This window comes from Macaca thibetana, chromosome 16, assembly GCF_024542745.1.
Source record: "Macaca thibetana thibetana isolate TM-01 chromosome 16, ASM2454274v1, whole genome shotgun sequence".
Lineage (NCBI taxonomy): Eukaryota > Metazoa > Chordata > Mammalia > Primates > Cercopithecidae > Macaca > Macaca thibetana.
This window is the reverse complement of record NC_065593.1, coordinates 5,409,659-5,427,734: the sequence shown is the minus strand read 5'-3', so window position 1 is coordinate 5,427,734 and position 18,076 is coordinate 5,409,659. Positions and strand designations below refer to the sequence as shown.

The 18,076-nt window shown below is 37.9% G+C and overlaps 2 protein-coding genes across 8 annotated transcripts in view; both read left to right on the top strand.

Moving 5' to 3' along the window:
• The window catches only part of LOC126938793 (zinc finger protein 624), a 165,664-nt gene extending 154,472 nt beyond the window's left edge, over positions 1-11,192 (top strand). For all 7 annotated transcript variants that reach the window (XM_050763399.1, XM_050763398.1, XM_050763401.1 and 4 more), the window contains one exon: positions 8,805-11,192. In XM_050763399.1, coding sequence (XP_050619356.1) covers positions 8,805-11,026 — 2,222 coding nt within the window. In that variant the 3' untranslated portion in view covers positions 11,027-11,192. The remainder of the gene's footprint in view (positions 1-8,804) is intronic.
• The window catches only part of ZNF287 (zinc finger protein 287), a 178,847-nt gene that overhangs the window by 107,410 nt on the left and 53,361 nt on the right, over positions 1-18,076 (top strand). The window lies entirely within an intron of this gene.

Genomic DNA, 18,076 nt, shown 5'->3' with positions numbered 1-18,076 from the left:
CATTACATATTTTTATATATCAGATATTATTTATGCTTAAAAGATTGAGTGAAAAGTAGACATTAGAGATAGTTTTAGATAACTTTTTAGAGAGGGACTTTTTTTTCCCCTGTGAAGAGGGAAAGAGAAATGGAGCAGTGGCTAAAGGAAAGAATGGAGTCAAGAAAAAACACTTGTTTTATTTTTGAGATGGGAGCTGCTATGACATGTTTGAGTGCTGATAGGATCGCCTTAATGGAGAGAGCGACATTGATGTTGCAAGACAAAGATGAAGGACTAAAGTGTTTGACAGGGTTAAAGGAGATAAAATCTAGAATGGAAAGGGGGATTTACCTTTAATAGGTGGAGAGGTCACCTCCTGTGTTGTAATACTGAGAAAGGTGGAGAAGATGGGTGCACCTGCAGGTCACTTGAGGGCAGGAAGATTGAGGCCACTATTATGATAGCTGCCATATTTTCTAAAATGTGAGGCAAGATCATCAGCTTATGGTGAGGGAAGAAAAAGTTGTGAGAGAGGGAAAGTTATTTTTTATGGTAGTGGAATTCACCAGGGAAGCCATCTTGGCCTGAAGCTTTTATTGGGAAAAGTGTTTAATTATAGCTTGTATACCTTCAGTACTTAGGACTTTTCCTATTTCCTATTTCTTTTTGTTTTAGTTTAGCAAATTATGTTTAGGGATTGTTCTGTTTAATTTTTAAATTTATTGGCATACTATCTTCTGCTTATCATTTAAATGTTTATACGGATCTGAAGTGATGTGCCACTTCTTATTCCTGATACTGGTTTTTTGTGTTTTCTTTATTTTATCTTACTCAGTCTTGCTAGAGTTTATCAATCTTACTCAACTGTTTTTTTTTCTTTGAGACAGGGTCTCATTCTGTCACCCAGGCTGGAATGCAGTGGCATGATCATAGCTCACTGCAGCCTCGAACTTCTGGGCTCAAGTGATCCTCCTGCCTCATCCTCCTACATAGCTGGGATTAGAGGCACACACCACCACCTAAGATTTTTATGTTTTGTAGAGGGGTCTCACTATGTTGACCAAGATGTTCTCGAACTCCTGGGCTCAAGCTATCCTCCCACCTTGGCCTCCCAAATTGCTGGGATTTCAGATGTGAGCCACCATGCATGACATTACTTGGCTTTTAAAAACATTACCGTTTTTAGTCCTTTTTCTTGTATGTTTGAGTTTTATTACTTTCTGTTCTTTATTATTTTATTCCATTCTTAGAGCTTAATTTGTGGATCTTTTCTAACCTCTTGAATTAGATAACTTATATCATTGATTTTCAGCTGTTCTTTTCTAATTGTTTAGTGCTATCAGAACTGTATCACACTTTTTTATGTAGCATCTTCATAATTTTTGAGTGGAAAATATGTTATATTTCTATTGTGATATCTTTTATCCTTCAGTTATTTTTAAATGTTTTTCTTAATTTTGTGCCATTTGGGAATTTTCTAGCAATCTTATTAACTTTAATTCTATTATGGTCAGACAAGATGCTCTGAATTATGTCAGTCTTTGCAGAATTTTGTAAGCATTTTGTGCTCTTGAAAAAAATGTATAGCCTATACGTATTAAGTATAATTTCTAGATGTGTCAGGAGATTAAGTTTGTTAATTACGTTGTTAAAATCTGTGTACTTACAGCTTATTCTATCAGTTGAGAAAGATTTTTTAAAGTCTGCTAGTGAGACTATACATTTGTTTCCTTTTTAGTTCATTTAATTTTTTTCTTTCTGTATTTGAAGCTATGTTATTATGTAAATACAAAGTTATAATTGTTATCTTTATGGTAAATTGGCTTTTGTCATTATGAAGTATCTCATTTCTTAATGGTTTTTGCCTTAAAGTCTGTTTTGTCTGATGTTAATATCACTACAGCATCTTTCTTTTGGTTGTTGTTTGTATGGTATATCTTTTTTCATCTGCTCACTTTCACCTTCTGTGTATTCTTGTACTTTTTGTCTTTATTTTATAAGTAGTATGTTGTTAATTTTTTTTTTTTTTTGAGGCTGAGTTTCGCTCTTGTCGCCCAGGTTGGAGTGCAATGACGCAATCTCGGCTCACCACAAACTCTGCCTCCTGGGTTCAAGTGATTCTCCTGCCTCAGCCTCCCAAGTAGCTGGGATTACAGGCATCTGCTACCATGTCCAGCTAATTTTCTATTTTTAGTAGAGACGGGGTTTTACCATGCTGGCCAGGTTGGTCTCGATCTCTTGACCTCAAGTGATCCACCCGCCTTGGCCTCCCAAAGTACTGGGATTACAGGCGTGAGCCACTGCGCCTGGCCTATTGTTAATATTTTAACCAATCTGACAGTTCCTGTCTTTTGGAGTGTTCAGTCTATTTATACATAGTACATTTACATTTAACTGTGAAAGCATTTTGCCCATTCTGTATTCTTTTTCTTTCCATTCATGCCTTTCTTTAGATTTATCACTTTTTATTGTTCTATTTGCCCTCTCTGATCACTTGGTAATCATAACATTTTAAATTATTTGTTCAGTGATTAACCCTGAGATGAAAGTCTGCATCCGTGATTCAATAGTTATATATAGGTTTTTCCCTCTTCCCAAGCAGTAAAAGGATCTTAGAACAGCTTATTCCATTTAACCTCACATACATTATTGAAATTATATATTTTAATTCTACATATGTCAAATCACGTAAAATATTATGCTTTATGCAGTCAATGTTCATTTAAACTTAACCACATTTTTGCCTTTCCTTTCTCTTTGTTTTTTTCAATGCTGAGCTTGTATCTGAGATTATTTTTCTTCTGCCTAAAAAACACTCTTTAATATTTCCTTTTACTCAGATATACTTGTGCCATACTCTCTTTTGTTTTTCTTTTTTATTTTTTTCTTTTTTTTTTTTTTTTTTTTTTTTTTTTTTTTTTTTTTTGAGACGGAGTCTCGCTCTGTCGCCCAGGCTGGAGTGCAGTGGCGCGATCTCGGCTCACTGCAAGCTCCACCTCCCGGGTTCCCGCCATTCTCCTGCCTCAGCCTCCCGAGTAGCTGGGACTACAGGCGCCCACAACCGCGCCCGGCTAATTTTTTGTATTTTTAGTAGAGACGGGGTTTCACCGTGGTCTCGATCTCCTGACCTTGTGATCCGCCCGCCTCGGCCTCCCAAAGTGCTGGGATTACAGGCGTGAGCCACCGTATTTTTTTCTTTTGAGATGGAGTTTTGCTCTTGTTGCCCAGGCTGGAGTGCAATGCACGATCTTGGCTCACTACAACCTCCATCTCCCAGGTTCAAGCGATTCTCCTTCCTCAGCCTCCCGAGTAGCTGGGATTGCAAGCATATGCCACCATGCCAGGCTAATTTTGTATTTTTAGGAGAGACGGGGTTTCTCCATGTTGGTCAGGCCAGTCTCGAACTCCTAGCCTCATGAGATCTGCCCGCCTCGACCTCCCAAAGTGCTGGGATTACAGGCGTGAGCCACCATGCCTAGCCTCTTCTCTTTTTTTTCTAAAAATATTTTCATTTGACCTTCATTTTGGGAGGATATTTTTGGTAAGCTTGGAATTTTAGATTTGCGGTTACATTTTTTCAGCATTTCAAAGGTATCATTTGTTGTTTTCTGTCTTATGTAGAACCTGTTGAGAAGTGAACCATCTGTCTAAACTTTTATATAAAAGGCAAGGCAGCAACATTTTCGGCTTTGTTGGATCATAAGGACTCTCTGCTGCAACTACTCCACTCTGACATTTTAGCACCAAGGAATCCATAGGCAACACATTAACTAAGTAGTGCGGTTGTGCTCCACTAAAACTTCACTTATGGACTCTGAAATTTGAATTTCATACATTTTTAATGTGTCACAGAATCATTCTTTTCATATATTTTTCAACCACTTTAAATGTGAAATTTGGCCAGGCGTGGTGGCTCGTGCTTGTAATCCCAGCACTTTGGGAGGCCAAGGCAGGCAGATCACTTGAGGCCAGGAGTTTGAGACCAGCCTGGGCAACATGGTGAAACCCCGTCTCTACTAAAAATACAAATTTGAGCTAGGCATGGTGGCACTGGCCTGTAATCCCAGCTACTCAGAAGGCAGAGGCACAAGAATCACTTGAACCCAGGAGGCGGAGGTTGCAGTGAGCTGAGATTGCCCACTGCACGCCAGCCTGGGTGACAGAGTAAGACTCGGTCTCAAAATAAGTAAGAAAGTAAATAAATAAATTAATAAAATATAAAAAATCATTCTTATCTTGCTGGCTATACAGAAACAGACAGTGGGCCAAATTGGTTATAATTTGTAACCTCTGATCTAATTGTTGCTCGTTAAAGGACATCTGTCTTTGACTAGGTGTTGGGAGGCCGAGGTGGGTGGATCACTTGGGGTCAGGCGTTCAAGACAAGCCTGGGAAACATGGCAAAATCCCATCTCTACTAAAAATACAAAAATTAGCCGCGCATTGTGGCACCCACCTGTAATCCTATCCACTGCACTCCAACCTGGGCAACAGAGCAAGACTCTGTTTTTTTAAAAAAACAAAAACAAAAAACAAAACCAGGTATCTGTCTCTTTTTTTTTTTTTTTTTGAGATGGAGTCTTGCTCTGTCGCCCAGGCTGGAGTACAGTGGCGTGATCTCAGCTCACTGCAAACTCTGCTTCCCGGGTTCAAGTGATTCTCCTGCCTCAGCCTCCTGAGTAGCTGGGACTACAGGCACCCACCACCATGCTCAGCTAATTTTTGTATTTTTGGTAGAGACGGGGTCTCACTGTATTGGCCAAGGCTGATCTCGAAGTCCTGACCTCAGGTGATCCACCCACCATGGCCTCCGAAAGTGCTGGGATTACAGGCGTAAGCCACCGTTCCTGGCCCTGTCTCTCTTTTTTTGGCTGCTTTTAAGAGTTTAGTTTTCAGTGGTTTTACTACTGTATACTTTAGTATAGTTTTCTTCATCTTTCTCATGCTGAAGATTCATTTGGCTTCTATGATTTGTGACTTGATTTTTTTTTTTATCTGTTGTGGAAAATTCTAATACATTGTTTCTTTGACTTAGCTTCTGTCCATTCTCTCTCACTTCTCTTTTTAACCTTCTAGGACTCTGGTTACATCTGTGATAGACCTTTTCACCCTATCCTGGATGTCTCCTTTTCTAATGTTTGCAAGTTTTTCATTATTTTTCTGCTTTCCAACTTCATATTCTTTTGGCCTTTTACATTTATTATTAGTTTCTGAATTCCAAATTGGTGCTACACATGTTTTCTATAGCTTTTCTTCTTCTTTTATTTTATTTATTTATTTATTTATTTATTTGAGATGGAGTGTTGCTCTGTCGCCCAGGCTGGAGTGCAGTGGTGCAATCCCGGCTCCCTACAATCTCCGCCTCCTGACCTCCTGACCGGGTTCAAGCAATTTTCCTTCCTCAGCCTCCTGAGTAGCTGGGATTACAAGCGTGTGCCACCACACCCAGCTAATTTTTGTGTTGAGGTGGGGTTTCACCATGTTGGCCAGGCTGGTCTCAAACTCCTGAGCCCAGGTGATCCGCCCACCTCGGCCTCCCAAAGTGCTGGGATTACAGGCATGAGCCACCATGCCCGGCCTTCTTTTATTTATTTATTTATTTATTTATTTATTTATTTGAGACAGGGTTTCACTTTGTCACCCAGGCTGTAGTGCAGCGTAGATCATAGCTCACTGTAGCTTCAACCTCCTGGGCTTCAGGGATCCTCCAGCTTTAGCCTTCCAAATATTTAGGACTACAAGTGTGTGCCACCATGCCAAGCTCATTTTTAACTTTTTGTAGAGATGGGGTCTCACTGTGTTGCCCAAGCTGGTCTTAAACTCCTGGGCTCAAGCAGTCTTCCTGCCTCAGCCTCCCAAAGTGCTAGGATTACAGGCATGAGCCACCACACCCAGCCTTATAGCTTTTTTTCTGACAGCAAAAGTTTTGTTTTCTTTTATCAGATATTGGCAATATAATATCCTACGACAGCAAAAAATATGCTCAAACTAATTAAAACTATTTAAAAGTAAGAGTGATAAATAGCAACAACATGAAAAAATATTAATTTAAATGTTATACAGTAAAATAACGTAGACAAATCATACTGTTTAAAAATGAGTTTTAAAACCATCAAATTGGCTGGGCACAGTGGCTCACATCTGTAACCCCAGCACTTTGGAAGGCCGAGGAGGGTGGATCACTTGAGGCCAGGAGTTGGAGACCATCCTGGCCAACATAGCAAAATACTTTCTCTACTAAAAATAAGAAAAATTAGCTGGGTGTGGTGGTGCATGCCTGTAATTCCAACTACTTCAGAAGCTGAAGCACAGGAATCGCTTGAACCCAGGAGGTGGAGGTTGCAGTGAACTGAGATCGTGCCACTGTATTCCAGCCTGGGCAACACAGTGAGACACTGCCTCAAAAAAAAAAAAAAAAATCATAAAACCATTCTACCATCAACAAGAGTTTTTACTGAACTTATATTTAAACATTGAGGCATAATTACCTGAAAATGAATTAGAAGTTTTAAAAAGCATTAAAGTGTCTTAAAAATAAAATATTAAATTGCATACACAAACACATTGTAAGACCAGTATCCCACAGTGTAATTTGTAATGAATTTTTAACAAACTGGCAGAAAAGTTCTTAGGGCCATAAAAAAAGTTGTTAAATCTACCCTTAATTAAATAATAATTATCACTATATGAAATAGTAAGTATAAATATTAACTTTTGATTAGTTTATTGTTTAGCTCTTTTTGAAAATCAAAGTGTTTTTTTCCATAAAAGTTTTATTAAAAGGTATATACAAAGACTTGAATAAACTATTCTGCCAGTGAAATTTGAGAAAGCCCTCACAACAAAGCTAGTCAATCAAGAATGAGAACAAATAGAGCCCAAGCATGGTGGCTCATGCCTGTAATCCCAGCACTTTGGGAGGCTGAGGTGGGTGGATCACCTGACGTCAGGAGTTCAAGACCAGCCTGGCCAACATGGCAAAACCCCATCTTTACTAAAAATACAAAAATTAGCTGGGCGTGGTGGCACATGCCTGTTGTCCCACCTACTCAGGAGGCTGAGACAGGAGAATTGCTTGAACCCAGGAGGCGGAGGTTGCAGTGAGCCGAGATCGCACCATTGAACTCTAGCCTGGGTGTCACAGCAAGACTCTGTCTCAAAAAAAAAAAAAAAAAAGACAAATAGAAAGTATGGTTGGGGACTAATGTCTGGTTTGTGGAGTAAATAGCAGGAGAGTATGACAGTGTTTGAGCTTGTCAAAAGTTGAAGAATACCATCTAAAATAGTTGGGTCTAAACCACAAATGGACTTTTTTATTGGGGGAACCTGCCCCCGATAATTTGACGTGGGTTCTTTTCTATTTCTTTAAGTGTCGGCCAGTCTGAGAAATAAAGGGAAAGAGTACAAAAGAGAGAAATTTTAAAGCTGGGTGTCTGGGGGAGACATCACATGTCAGCAGGTTCCGTGATGCCCCCTAAGCTGCAAAATGAGCAAGTTTTTATTAGTGATTTTCAAAAGGGGAGGGAGTGTACGAATAGGGTGTGGGTCACAGAGATCACATGCTTTAAGGGCAAAAAAAGATCACAAGGCAGGAAGTCAGGGTGAGATCACAAGGTCAGGGCGAAACTAGAATCACTAATGAACTTCTGTGTCCCGCTGTGTACACATTGTCATTGATAAACATTTTGACAGGGTTCAAGAGTAGAGAACTGGTCTGACTAGAATTTGCCAGGCTGGAATTTCCTCATCCTAGCAAGCCAGGGGTGCTGCAGGAGACTAGGGCATGTTTCATCCCTATCTACATCTGCATAAAGGCAGACACTCCCAGGGAGGCCATTTCAGAGGCCTTCCCTGGGAATGTATTCTTTTCCCAGGGTTGTTAATTATTAATATTCCTTACTGGGGAAAGAATTCAGCGATACTTCTCTTACCTGTTTTCAGTAATAAGAGAAATATGGCTCTGTCCTGCCCAGCCTACAGGCAGCCAGACTTTAAGGTTCTCTCCCCTGTTCCTTGAAAATCGCTGTTATCCTGTTCTTAAGGTGCCTAGATTTGATATTGTTCAAACACACATGCTCTGTAAACAATTTGTGCAGTTAACACAATCATCACAAGGTCCTGAGGCAACATTCATCATCAGTTTACGAAGATGGTGGGATTAAGAGATTAAAGTAAAGACAGGCATAGGAAATCACAGAAGTATTGGTTGGGGAAGTGATAAATGTCCATTAAATCTTCACATTCTGCCAGGGCTTCAGTCAGTCCCTCCATTAGAGGTCCCTGACTTCCTGCAACACTGTTTTTTTTTTTTTTTTGAGTCAGTCTTGCTCTGTCACCCAGGGTAGAGTGTAGTGACACAATCTTGGCTCACTGCAACCTCCATCTCCTGGAATCAAGCAATCCTCCCACCTCAGCGTCACAAGTAACTGGGACTACAGGTGCACACCATCATGCCTGGCTAATTTTTGTATTTTTTTTGTAGAGACAGTGTTTTGCTATATTGCCCAGACTGGTCTCGAACTCCTAAGCTCAAGCAATTCTCTCACCTTGGCCTCCCAAAGTGCTGAGATTATAGGCATGAGCCACTGTGCCCAGCTGAATGGACTTTTTTAACAGGAAAGTTTCAGTGAATTTGCTACTTTAGTTTTTGCTAAACCAGCCTCCCTTAACCCTACCTTCTTCTCACTAGAAAACAAGTCAGTGTGAAAGCAATTAAAACCATATATTCATTATCCATGTATTTATTACTTTTATTGTTCTGTTTAGTGAGATTGCTCCAGCTTAGGAAAGGAATTACTTGATTTATCTCTTTTTTATTCCAGACATGGAGCCCAAACCTGCAACCAAGAATGCTACACAAACAAAGGATATTTCTGAAGATTTATCACAGGATGCCGTACTAGAGAAACTTACAGAGAATGGTCTGTGGGATTCCAGAGTGGAAGGGTTATGGAAATGGAATGATAGGATATTGAGATTACAAAATAATCAGGAGAATCATTTGAGTCAAAGAATAATTCCACTCAAGAAGACTCCCACTAGTCAAAGAGGCTTTAGATTTGAATCTATTCTTATTCCAGAACCAGGCGTTGCCACCGAAGAGCTTCACAGCAGATGCCAAACACAAGAGGAAAATTTCACAGAGAATTTAAATTTGGTTACAGATACCCGTTTGGGGAAGATAATTTGCAAGGAGATGAAAGGCAGCAAAGCCATAAGGCAGACTTCAGAACTTACTTTGGGGAAAAAATCCAATAATAAGGAAAAACCCTACAAATGTGGTACATGCGGAAAGGCCTTTCGTTATAGGTCATTGCTCATTCAACATCAAAGAACTCATACTAAAGAAAAACCTTATGAATGTAATGAATGTGGGAAAACATTCAGCCAGCCTTCATATCTCAGTCAGCACAAAAAAATCCACACTGGAGAAAAACCCTATAAATGTAATGAATGTGGAAAGGCCTTCATTGCTTCCTCATCACTTATGGTACATCAGAGAATTCACACTAAAGAGAAACCTTATCAGTGTAATGTGTGTGGGAAATCTTTTAGCCAGTGTGCCCGTCTTAATCAGCACCAGAGAATTCAAACTGGAGAGAAACCCTATAAATGTAATGAATGCGGGAAAGCTTTTAGTGATAAATCAAAACTTGCAAGACATCAGGAAACTCACAATGGTGAGAAACCCTACAAATGTGATGATTGTGGGAAAGCCTTTAGGAACAAGTCATATCTTAGTGTACATCAGAAGACCCACACTGAAGAGAAACCGTATCAGTGCAATGAGTGTGGGAAGTCTTTTAAGAACACCACAATTTTTAATGTGCATCAGAGGATTCATACTGGAGAGAAACCTTTTAGATGTAATGAATGTGGAAAAGCCTATAGAAGTAATTCAAGCCTTATCGTACATATAAGAACTCACACTGGGGAAAAACCCTACGAATGTAATGAATGTGGGAAAGCATTCAACCGCATTGCAAATTTCACAGAACATCAGCGAATTCACACAGGAGAAAAACCCTATAAATGTAATGAATGTGGGAAAGCATTCATTAATTATTCATGCCTTACTGTACACCACAGAATGCATACAGGAGAGAAACCTTATAAATGTAATGAATGTGGAAAGGCCTTCATGCGTTCTTCTTCTCTAATTATACATCAGCGTATTCATACTGAAGAGAAACCTTACCTGTGCAATGAATGTGGGGAGTCTTTCAGAATAAAATCACACTTAACTGTACATCAGAGAATTCACACTGGAGAGAAACCATATAAATGTACTGACTGCGAGAGGGCCTTCACCAAAATGGTAAATCTCAAGGAGCATCAGAAAATTCATACTGGAGTGAAACCCTATAAATGTTATGACTGTGGAAAGTCCTTTAGGACTAAATCATACCTTATTGTACATCAGAGGACCCATACTGGGGAAAAACCATATAAATGTAATGAATGTGAGAAAGCCTTCACTAATACATCACAGCTTACTGTGCACCAACGAAGGCATACTGGAGAGAAGCCCTATAAATGTAATGAATGTGGAAAGGTTTTCACAAGTAACTCAGGCTTTAATACACATCAAAGAACACATACTGGAGAGAAACCATTTAAATGTAATGACTGTGGGAAAGCATTTAGCCAGATGGTACATGTCACAGAACATCAGAAAATCCATAGTGGAGAGAAGCCCTATAAGTGTGATGTCTGTGGAAAAGCCTTCAGGAGGGGTTCTTACCTTACAGTGCATTGGAGAACACACACTGGAGAAAAACCCTACACCTGTAAGGAATGTGGAAAGGGTTGTATTACTCTATCACAGCTAACCCTACATCAGAGAATTCATACTGGGGAGAGGCCCTATAAATGTGAAGAATGTGGAAAAGCCTTCAGAACTAACTCAGACTTTACTGTACACTTGAGGATGCATACTGGAGAAAAACCCTATAAATGTATTGAATGTGGAAAAGCCTTCAGGAGTAGTTCAAGCCTTACTGTACATCAAAGAATACATCGGAGAGAAAGTAAATTAATATAAAGAACAATAAGTCATTCACCTAGATGTCAACTCCACAAGATGAATCTTATAAACTGTATTTTATGAATATAGGAAAATCTTCATTAGGAATTCATCAGAAAGTATATAGAGAAACTATAAACAATTATGTGGGAAATCATTTAATAACATTAAATCTTAGAAGTTATAAGGAGGCCGGGCGCAGTGGCTCACGTCTGTAATCCCAGCACTTTGGGAGGCTGAGGCGGGTGGATCACAAGGTCAGGAGATCGAGACCATCCTGGCTAAAACGGTGAAACCCCGTCTCTACTAAAAATACAAAAAATTAGCCGGGCGCGGAGGCGGGCGCCTGTGGTCCCAGCTACTCGGGAGGCTGAGGCAGGAGAATGGTGTCAGCCCGGGAGGCGGAGATTGCAGTGAGCCGAGATCGCGCCACTGCACTCCAGCCTGGGCGACAGATCGAGACTCCGTCTCAAAAAAAAAAAAAAAGAAGTTATAAGGAAACTCTCACTAGAGGAAAATAATGAACAAATGAAAGCCTTCATCCAGATTTCATACTTTACTCATTTAACAAATTATCATTAGTTAATTGCCTATATATGTATTCGCCTATTTTTCTATTCATTTATCTGTCTTATAAACCTGGAGGTGCTTTTTATGTATTTTAGATATTAATGCTTTGTCATTATGTAGCAGATGTTTTTCTTAATCTAGCATTTGTCTTTATACTTTATAGTAATGGCACAACATTTTTATAGGAAAATATTTATATCATTTCCTTTTTAGATTTTTTATTTAGTCATTTTACTTAAAAGAGATCTCCTTAATCCCAGGTTATACATAGTATCCTAAATTTATTTTTAAGATTTTTATGATTTTATTTTTTACACTTAAGTCTTTAATTCCTCTGGACTGGATGGTTCTTCATAGGAGAGCAACTGTAGGTGATCATTATCCTATGAAAAGATTTTGAACCTCAAAATTACTCAGGGAAATGCAAATTGAAATGCTCAGTGAGATGAAACTTCCCCTTCATGGATTTGGCAGAAATTAAGAGATCTTTTGCCATTGGGGTTTTGGAAACCATGTACTATTACCTAAAGGTTATATAACATACTTCCACCAGCAGTCCAATAATATATATTGAAAAGTTTAAAACATATATACTCTTAGACCCAGCAGTCTCACTTTTGGGATCTGTCCCATAGAAATAAAAGCAGCATCAATGCATAAGAATATAAATAAACATGTTTGTTGAAGTATTTTTTGTAGAGGGGGGCAAAGCCCCAACTGCAAACAAATGAATGCCTATTAATAGAGAAATGGTTAGATAAATTCTGACATATCCTTATTATGGAACAGTGTGAGAGTAATTTTAAAAATGAACTATATGTATACTAGCTGATTTCACTGATAAATAATTGCTTTATAACAGAAATGTATATATACAATATATCATTTTTGTTAAAATAATCACACCCATTTATTTTGTATTTATGTGTGTGTGGTTAGATGCACATGGAGACAGGTATGGAAGAATATACACCAGGCTGTTAATATTGATTACCTTGAGGGGAGTGAGAAAAGGAGAATTAGCAATAAGGGGAGGGGAGACTATAAAAACAAAAATGTAAATGCTGCATGTATGGTATGAAACTATATATGTAATATTATGTATTTATGTGAACTTTTGAGAGAGATGAATGAAAGGATGGTCTCCAAAAAATTTATGATGGTTATTTCTGTTTTAGTGGAGTATCAGATTTTTTTGTTTTTTACTTTCTTTTCTGTGTTCTTAAGTTAATTTTTTTCTTTGCAATGAACCTGTAATATTTACATAAAAAGGAAAAATCTTTTTGTTGTGCATTTTATTTATTGGACACCTTCAATGTGCCAGGACCTACCCTCAGTGCCGGATGTACAATGAAGGGGAGAGGTGCTCATGCATCTGAGAGCATGGAAGTTGGTTCTGATGTTACCTGAATTCCAAAAAAAGTTACTTAGCACCTTATTCCTACCACCACTGAGTTTCCTTTGTAGGAGGTAATAGAAATTCCAGATAGATGAAAAATATGTCCAAGAATATCTGGAACTTCTGCCCAGGCTGTAGACCAGAAGACCACAAGCCTCAGAAAGAAGTTCCACTTTCAACATGCCACCAAAGAAAAGGTCATAATGGCAACAGCAGGTGTCTTTATGGAAGAGGCTATGTAAAGCCTCTGAACTTTTCATGATGAAGTGTAGGGAGAGAAAATAGCCAATAACTCCCAAGTCTATAAATGAGGGCTTGGAAGTTCTGGGAACACTATGAAATACTTCTGCTAGGAGGGGCCTAGGGTAACAATGGGAACCCAGAAGCTGTGTCCCTAATACCAGAAAGCCCTTAACAGACCAAAGACCTGACATCCAAAAAGAGCAAGGCATGATGAGTTACACTTCAGGGAGGCTAAGAAAATCAAATACCTATTTCACGATGCCAGGGTAAATATGTATTTAACATTGGGAAGGAGGTAAAGGATGAATGATGTGAATTATCTTCCATCATGAATGAACAGTTTGACATTCTGGTTAAAATGACCATTTTTGATTGAGGTTTAATAGTGAAACCTATTAACTGTTACTAAGAGACCCGTCCTCATTGAGGATAGTTAATGTGCTACTTTCTGAGTGAAAAGTTTGAGAGACCTTTAAGAAGCTCTGCTGTCACACAGTTGACATGGCATAATGCAACTCTGTTGGTCCCTCCATTCTGCCTCCAAATCCTCACTACATCTAAACCCTTCCTCCCATTCCTGCCTTAGAGGGAAGCGCTTCAAGAAGAGGAACATGGTCAGCAGATTCAAATGACAAAAGAACTGAAAAGCATCCATTGGGTAAGGGGCTGGGGATAACCCACACCAACCTGACGAGAGCAGTTTCAGTGGCACCGTGAGCTCCCAGGGCCTGGCTCTTGTGCATGCCGCTATTCCATTATGGCTTTAATTTGCATTTCCTCAGTGGATAATGCTGTTGAGCCCCCCTTTCAATACGTGTTGGCTTTTTAAATATCTTCTTTGAGAAGTACCTCAAGACTTTTGCCATTTTTTAGTGGGAACTGATATTTGCTCATTTGTAGGAGTCTTTATATATTCTGGAGACAGGTGTTTTTTAGATGTCTGTATTACAAATATCTCAATTCGGGGATTAGGGGAACTGAGCCCTCACACAATCAAGTATCATTGTACAACTTTTGACCTCAAAAACTTAACTACTAATAACCTACATTTTACTAGGAGCCTTACCAATAACATAAACAGTCAATTAACATATTTTGTATATGTATTATGTACTGTATTCTTACATAAGCTAGAGAAAAAATATGATTAAGAAAATCATAAGGAAGAGAAAATAATATTTACTATTCATTAGGTAGAAGTGGATCATCATGAAGATCTTTATCCTCATCGTCTTCACGTTGAGCAGGCTGAGGTGGAGGAAGAAGAGGAGGGGTTGGACTTGCTGTCTCAGGTGGCAGAGGTAGAAGTAAACCCATGTATAAGTGGTCCCACACAGTTAAAACCTGTGCTCATGGGTCAACTGTATGTTTTCTAATTTTGTTCTTGTTCAAAATTGTCACTATTTTAGGTCCTTGGCATTTTCATATACATTGTTGAATGATTTTTTTTTCAATTACCCCATACCAAAAAGCTAGAATTTTGTTGGCATTACATCAGATACATAGATTAATTCTGGAAAAATGAATGTATGAACATTAATACTGAGACATTTATGAGTATTCCAAAACATTTCATTTATATAGATACTTTAAACATTTGGGGGTTTTGTGTTTTGTTTTTGTTTTTGTTTTTTTGAGATGGAGCCTTGCTTTTGTCACCCAGGCTGGAGTGCAGTGGCACAATCTCGGCTCACTGCAACCTCAGACTCCTGAGTAGCTGGGATTACAGGTGCCTGCCACCACGCCTGGCTAATTTTTTGTATTTTTTTTAGTAGAGATGGGATTTCCCCATGTTGGCTAGGCTGATCTTGAACTCCTGACTTCAAGTGATCCACCCGCCTCCGGAACTGACCTCAAAATTGCACCAATTTTTATATTTTTGCAATGTTTTGCAATTTTTTCAATTATAGAAGTTACTGTATTTTTTCAATTGTAGAAGTTTTGTTAGATTAGTACTATGTATTTGATGTTGATGCTATAAACGCTATTATTTTAATTTCATTTTCTGATTGTTGCCACAGTATAGGTATACGGTATATCATATATATATATATGGAATAGATTTTTAAAGTTGATCTTATATCCAATGACCTTGCTAAATTCACTTATTTATAATCGTTCATTCTTTTTGACATTCTGTGTACACAGTATGTCATCTGTGGTAAAGTCAGTTTTACATCATTCTTTATAATCTTTATACCACTTTTTTCTTGCTTTATTGCACTGGCTAGGACCTCCAGAAATAGGATTTGTAGACATCCTTGCCTTTTTCCCAGAATCTAAAGGAAAACAAAACATTTTACCATTTGGTATGACTTGAAGTGTAAATTTTAGATAGTCTCTATCACTCAAATTACTTTTCTGAGGTTTGTTATCAGGATGGGTGTAGAATTTCATCAAATACATTTTTTGCCCTATTGAGATGCTTATAGTTTTTCATTCTGTTAATGTGTTTAAATGATGTGGTTTGATTTTAAACATTTAAAAATTGTCATAAAATACACATAAAATTTATAATCCTAGCCATTATTATGTGTACAGTTCAGTGCTATTAAGTCATATTGTGCAACTATCCATCTCCAGAATCTGTTTCATCTTAGAAAGCTAAAACTGAATACCCATTAAACAATGACTCTCCATTCCCCACTTCACCCCCTAAACCCTGGAAACCACCATCCTACTTTCTGTCTCTATGAATTTGACTGCTCTAGATACCTCGTATAAGTAGAATCATACAGTATTTGTCCTTTGGTAACTGGCTTATTTCCCTTAGCATAATGTCCTCAAGATTCATCTATACAAATTGATTTTTAGATATTAAAGCAATTTGCATTCCTGGAATAGATTTCATTTGGTCATTGTGGGTAATATTTTTAATATGTTATTGAATTAAATTTGTCAAAATTTTGTATAAGATTTTGTGTCTATGTCCATATTTTCTGTGTTTTCTTTCTTGTAATAACCTTGTTTGACTTTGTATCAGAATTATGGACTCATAACATGAGTTGAGGATTCCCTTTATTTTGTTTTTGGTTTTTTGTTTGTTTGTTTTTGGTCCTCTGGAAGAGTGTGGGTAAGATGTGTAAGATTGGTATTATTGGTTTTGGTGTCATTTGCTATAATTTTGTGTGTAAAAATTACCAGAGTAACACCTGGGAAAATTTTTGTTGGAAAAATTTTAACTATGTATTCAATGATTTGATAGACATAGGATTAATCAGATTTTTTATCTCGTGTACATTTTGGTAAATTCTTTTAAAAATTATGTCCATATAATTTCACCAAAATATCTAATTACTGGCTTTAAATGGTTTATAGTATCTGTTCTGTTTTTAATATCTTTAGGATCTAAAGTGATGTTCCCTTCCTCAGTCCTGGTGTTGGTAATTTATGTACTCTCTTTTTGTTTTCTTGATTAGGTTTTCTAGGACTTAACATTTAATTTTTTAAAAAAAAACCCACCTACTTTTATAGAGCTAATTTCTTTTTTACTAATTTATGCTCCTTTATTTTCTTCTATGTATTTTATTTGGGTGTGATTTACTGGGGTTTTTTTCTAGCTTCTTGGAATGAAATCTTAGATAAGCAATGTTCAATTCTTTTTTGCTAATATTTGTGTTTAACACTATACATTTCTTTAAAGTACCTATTTAGCTGTATCAAATAGATTTTATCACCTTTATTGAGACATAAATTATATAAAATAATTTGTACCCAGTTTAACTTTACATTTTGATAAATTTTGGCAAACTTATACACCTGTATAGCCACCACAATCAAACAACATTTTCATCAACCCCAAAATTTCCTGTATTCTTTCCCAGACAATACTTCCCACCTCTGACTCCAAGAAACCATAAATCTACTTTTTGTCAGTATAGATTAGAATTATCTTTTCTAGACTTTCATATAAATGGAATGATACAGCATACGCTCCTGTGTCTGCCTTCTTTCTCTCAGCATAAAGTTTTGAGATCCATTAATTTGGTGTGTGTCAGTGTTTCATTCTCTTATTGCCGAGTAGCATACCATTATATTAATATATGACCACAGTTGATTAACTCACTCGATGATGGACAGTTGTTTCCAGTTTGGGGTTATGATGAATAAATCTGCTATGAACAGTCATATACAACTTTTTGTGTAGACATATTTTTTTCATTTATATTGCATCAATTTCTAGGTTTGGAGTTGCTAGTTCCTATGATAAATATAAGTAAAACTTTATAAGAAACTGCCAGTTGTTTTCCAAAGTATTTGTACCATTTTACAACCCACCAACAATGTATGATTGTTTCAGGTACTTTCAGCCTTGCCAACTGAATTGTCAGGTTTTGTTGTTGTTGTTGTTGTTGTTGTTGTTGTTGTTGTTGTTGTTTGAGACAGAGTCTCACTCTTTCGCCCAGGCTGGAGTGGAGTGCAGTGGCGAAATCTTGGCTCACTGCAACCTCTGCCTTCTGGGCTCAAGCAATTCTTCTGCCTCAGCCTCCCAAGTAGCTGGGACTACAGGTGTATGCCACCACACCCTGCTAATTTTTTGTATTTTTAGTAGAGACGGGGTTTCACCATGTTAGCCAGGATGGTCTCGATCTCCTGACCTCATGATCCGCCCGCCTTGACTTCCCAAAAAGTGCTGGGATTACAGGCGTGAGCCACCAAGCCCGACCAGGTTTTTTTTTTATTTTGTAACTTTTCTAATATGTGCAGCAATGATTCAAGGTGATTTTGCTTTGCATTTCCCCGAAGATTGTGTTGAACATTTTTCATGTGCTTAATGGCCTTTATATCTCTCCATTGTGAAGTATCTGTTTAAGTATTTTGCTCATTTTAAGAATTAGGTTATTGGTCTTGTTATT